Source organism: Rhinolophus hipposideros (assembly GCF_964194185.1).
Source record: "Rhinolophus hipposideros genome assembly, chromosome: 7".
NCBI lineage: Eukaryota > Metazoa > Chordata > Mammalia > Chiroptera > Rhinolophidae > Rhinolophus > Rhinolophus hipposideros.
The window spans coordinates 54,144,533-54,149,656 of NC_138053.1; the positions used below are offsets into that span (position 1 = coordinate 54,144,533).

The 5,124-nt window shown below is 55.8% G+C and overlaps 1 protein-coding gene across 1 annotated transcript; it reads left to right on the forward strand.

Annotated features, from left to right (window-relative positions):
• The first annotated feature begins 261 nt into the window (after positions 1-261).
• On the forward strand, positions 262-4,048 carry FOXD1 (forkhead box D1). Its single transcript, XM_081054067.1, has 2 exons — positions 262-1,992; positions 3,959-4,048. Exon 1 carries the CDS (start codon positions 554-556, stop codon positions 1,961-1,963), a length of 1,410 nt encoding a protein of 469 aa, XP_080910193.1. The 5' UTR covers positions 262-553; the 3' UTR covers positions 1,964-1,992; positions 3,959-4,048.
• The last annotated feature ends 1,076 nt before the right edge of the window (positions 4,049-5,124 follow it).

Sequence of the window (5,124 nt, forward strand, 5' to 3'; positions counted from 1 at the left end):
GCTCCCTCCTGCGGGTGAACATTCTCTCCAGCGCTGGGCTGATTTCCTAGGCTTTCTTCCCTTTCCCTCTGTAGTGCTCTGACGTGCACACCATGTGACAGGCTTCCTTCTGCTATAAGCCCAGGAAAGGTCCGCCCTCTTCTGGACTCAGCCCTCGCCTCGCCGAGCTCGGTCCCTAGACTCTCACCCGTCCCGCATCCTCCTCGCGCCCGACGCTCCGACTTGCCCGCCGGGGCCCCTGCCACTCCCTGCATCACTGACCCCACCAGGGGCGCTCGGAGTAGAGAAGGTCAAGTCCCCCGCCCGGGCCGGGTGCGCGCGGAGCCGAGGGAGCGCAGAGTCCGCGGAGCAACAGCAGCGGCGCAGGAGTTACAAAGTCGGGCGCGAGCCTCTTGGTCGGCCGGGCAGTCCCCGCGCGCAGCCTGAGCAGCGGCAGCGCTCCCAGCGTGGCGCCCCGGGGCCGGGCCCACCGCCCGGGACCCGGGCTGGGGCGCGGCGGGAGCCCAGAGCCCGGCGCCCCTATGCGCCGTCTCGCCGCGGCCGCGCGACAGCTATGACCCTGAGCACGGACATGTCCGATGCCTCCGGCCTCGCCGAGGAGACAGACATCGACGTGGTGGGGGAGGGCGAGGACGAAGACGACGAGGAAGAGGAGGACGACGACGAGGGCGGCGGCGACGGGCCCCGGCTGGCTGTCCCCGCGCGGCGGCGGCGGCGAAGGCGCTCGTACGCCGGGGAGGACGAGCTGGAGGACCTGGAGGAGGACGACGACGACGAGGACATCCTGCTGGCCCCGCGCACGGGAGGCTCCCCGGCGCCCCCGGGCCCAGCGCCGGCGACGGGGGCCGGGGCCGGCGGGGGCGGCAGCGCGGGCACGGGCGCGGGGGGCGGCGGCGGGAGCGCGGGCGGCGGCGCCAAGAACCCGCTGGTGAAGCCGCCCTACTCGTACATCGCGCTCATCACCATGGCCATCCTGCAGAGCCCCAAGAAGCGGCTGACGCTGAGCGAGATCTGCGAGTTCATCAGCGGCCGCTTCCCCTACTACCGGGAGAAGTTCCCCGCCTGGCAGAACAGCATCCGCCACAACCTCTCGCTCAACGACTGCTTCGTCAAGATCCCCCGCGAGCCCGGCAACCCCGGCAAGGGCAACTACTGGACCCTGGACCCCGAGTCCGCCGACATGTTCGACAACGGCAGCTTCCTGCGCCGGAGGAAGCGCTTCAAGCGGCAGCCGCTGCTCCCGCCCAACGCCGCGGCGGCCGAGTCGCTGCTGCTGCGCGGCGCGGGGGGCGCGGGGGGCGCGGGGGGCGCGGGCGACCCGGCGGCCGCCGCCGCGCTCTTCCCCCCGGCGCCGCCGCCGCCGCCGCACGCCTACGGCTACGGCCCCTACGGCTGCGCCTACGGCCTGCAGCTGCCGCCCTACGCGCCGCCCTCCGCCCTGTTCGCCGCCGCCGCCGCCGCCGCCGCCGCCGCCTTCCACCCGCACTCGCCCCCGCCGCCCCCGCCGCCGCACGGCGCGGCCGCCGAGCTGGCCCGGACCGCCTTCGGCTACCGGCCGCACCCGCTGGGCGCCGCCTTGCCCGGCCCCCTGCAGGCCTCCGCGGTCAAGGCGGGCGCGCCGGGCGCCTCGGCGCTGGCGCGCTCGCCCTTCTCCATCGAGAGCATCATCGGGGGCAGCCTGGGCCCCGCCGCCGCCGCCGCCGCCGCCGCGCAGGCCTCGCCCGCGCCCACGCCCGCGCCCGCGGTGCCGCCCACGCCCGCGCTCGGATCCGGCGGCGGCGGCGGCGGCAGCTGCGCGGCTCAGGCGGCCGTGGGCCCCGCCGCCGCGCTCACTCGCTCCCTCGTGGCCGCCGCGGCCGCCGCCGCCTCCTCGGTCTCCTCGTCGGCCGCCCTGGGGACTCTGCACCAAGGGACTGCCCTGTCCAGTGTCGAAAACTTTACCGCTAGGATTTCAAATTGTTAATAACGCTGTTAGCGCGCTTGAAACGGAAGGTAGGAATCCCGGCTCCCTTTTTCATCTGGGGGGTTTGGTGTTGTGTTCGCTCCTCCCGGCGCGGCCCCTCCCGGCTTCGCGCCCCGGTTTTCGCCGCTTCAGATTCTCGGACGCGACTGTGTTCGGCAACGTGGGCGCGCCTTTCGGCTCTGCAGGTCCCCCTATTTATGCCAAGTCGCCCTATGCTGCAGCCCTCGACCTGGGGTGGGGAGGAAGACGGTGCTGGTGGGGTCCGCCCTGTCTCGCACAAGGGGCTTCCTTGACTTTTGGGAAATCTTTAAAAATCTAAGCCTTTTTTGAGGTCTAGAGATTCTCAGGTCCAGGAGTGTTTTTTTTTTTTAATTAAAAAATCAGTGTTCTAAAGAAGGATAATACAAAAATAGTAAAGGTCCCGAAGAATGCCAACGGAGCAATAGTTTTTATTTCAGCACATTTGCCTGGTGTACTTTTTCATGGAAAGGGAAAAAAACGATTAACGTGTTTACATAAAGAAAAAAGTCAAAGTTTCTTACTTTAACCTGTGTTTTGTATCATAACAGACATGCGGAATTTTTATTTTGTACTTACTGCGTATTCTTTACAAGGAGTATTGTAAATTTTACTGGCAATTATTGTACTATTTTAATGTAAGATTTTTACACTTTTTCAGAAATAAAATGCTTAATTTTCAAAGAAAACCCACCTAAAGAATTGGCTTCAGTCGTCCTCTTCTTAGTTTATTTTCTTTTCTGTTAAAAAAGTTTCCATGTGAGATAAATAGGAACCCATTACAGAAAAGGAAAATATTATTTTCAAAGAGAATTTAACAAAAGCATTGAGCCTTGTTTTTTCATTTATACTTTCTAAATCAAAACCATTCCAGGAGACTAGAAGTTATTTTAAAATGACTACAAATAAGTCACTTTGGGATACATTTTCAAATCTCATTCTATTCCATTTTGAAGAGCATTGAGGCTATTTAAAATTAAAGCCACAGTTATCCTACGATGATTTTATAGAACTTTTCATTTTAGTTTTCAGCTTCTCACTTCAAATAATTTCCCGTCACATTTGAGCACAATATTGTATGTATCTGTAAAAACTCTGCAACATAGTATTATACTGCAGTGGAAGAAAACAAGGAGGCAAGTTTTAGTTTTAAAATTTTAATAGACATGATCATCAAATAGCTTTAGAGTTCAGAATAAGAAAATATTTAAATATACAAAATAAATTGTATTTGAAAGTTACGGTATTTAAGATACTATTTTCATGACAGAAAGGACTCCCTTAAATGCATAAAGTTTTTATTCTAAAAGGCAAACTTATCAAAATTCTAGTTTAAATGAATAACGGTGTGGAAGAGAAACTTTCAATTTTAGAATAGTGCACTCTTTAAAGAACAAAAATGAATATGCATCAGGTGTTTATTGAACTTATTAGATTTTACAAGTTAGGTGGCTTAGGGTATCTTTATTCAAATGCAAAATGTTTCATTAACTCCTTGTTGCAGGCAATTTTTAGTTCTTTGAAAAAAATGGCCACTCTAGTTTTGATGACTACAGATGTTATTGTGAGCTCCAAATAAAACCAAGGCATGTGTAATACATAATTTAAATGCTTAATATCAGTGAGTTGCAAAGGAGATGAAATTCGTTTCTTAATTTTTTTCAAATATCTGGTCAGGTATATATCTCTGAGGATTTTCAGCTTTAACTTAGCAAGTTAACAAAGACTGAATTAAAGGCCAACGTTTTGCAGTGATATTTATTCTTGATGGCCTGTCCTCTCGTTTATTTTTAGGGGGAATAAAAAAACGCCTGACAGCCTCAAAATTAAGTTGTTTTTCCCCCTCTATGAAATGTTTGAAAGTAAATGAGTTTAAAGTATACACACTCCTCCTCACACTTAACCACTAACTATATAAATACCAACTGAAGTATCATTAGACCAAAATCTTACATGCAAAAGTTACTTTTATCCTAGCCCGTCTGAGAGAGCGGAGACTTTGGTAATCGAGGACGTCCGGATGTCACTGCTGCCCGGGGTGGAGAGTCCTTAGCAGGCGGAACCCAAACGGCACAGGTACTGCTGGCGCGCCTCGCAGCCTTCTGTAACGCAGAGATCTGAACTTTCGATCTGAAAGTAACGCTGAAGAGAGAGCGAAAGAACAAACACGTATGTGTTCTTATTTGCATGACGCTTGGATGTTCTGAAAGCAGGAAATCCCGGCTAAGCCTTCTCTTTGTTCAGATTCCCGCATCTTTAAAAGAGTGCGGGTCCCGGCCCCACCTCCCAGGTTGTCAGTGCCTTTAAGGGCATGGCAAGTAGGCACTGGCGATGCAGCGCTGCCCTCGCTGGGGTCCCGGAGTTCGGATCCCCGCTTTACCCGCGCGCGCGCGCGCGCGCGCGCGCTACAGAGACCGCCAGCGTATCGTGAGCCCTGAGCCGTAAGGAAAAGTAAGCCCGACCCGCCTGCCCCAATCTCAAGTTTTGCGTCCTGCGAATTCAGCTCCTTCATTCTCCTAGTTTGGGGTTCCTCGGTCGGCTTTGCTGGCCCTTCGGGCCTGGCCTGCGGGTGGAGGAGATAATGGGGCAGTGAGGATCGCGTCGCATGACGTGTGGCCTGTGAGAGGAGTGGGTCGTGGGCCGCTGGGCAAGGGCCGCAGGGCAGGCGCGGAGCGGGCGGTGGGCCGTGGGCTCCGCGAGTTAGGAGCGCGGGGCGCGCCCAGTCAGGCCGCGCGGGCGAGCAGGTGCTGGAACAAAGGCCGCCCGGCTACCGCGGCCTTTGATGGGCCAGGACATCTCCTCCCGGGGCTCCTCATTCGCATGCAAATCCAGCTCTGGTTCCCTTTTCTTTGAAGGCAAACAGAAGGATGTTTGTGTGTTTGTCAGGATGAAGTCTGCTTCAACAAGCCTTCCTCAATAGGTTGGGTCTCGAAAAATAAACCAGTTGGACAAACATTGGCCACCAGCTCTCCTCCTCCCAACTACAAAGTGTGGATTTGCTACAACTCATTAACCCGACGCTTTTCTCCCCTTCTCCTCGTTTCTCTGCTCATCAAACGCCCCGGTAGAGCCTGGAGACAAATGACCGAAGCGCAGTCGGGAGTGAATTGCAGTTAATAGGGAGAGGGATATATTGGGGCTAA

What these genes read in the sequence shown, in the direction of transcription:
- FOXD1 (XM_081054067.1), top strand. Translation starts at nt 554, where the DNA reads ATGACCCTGAGCACGGACATGTCCGATGCCTCCGGCCTCGCCGAGGAG.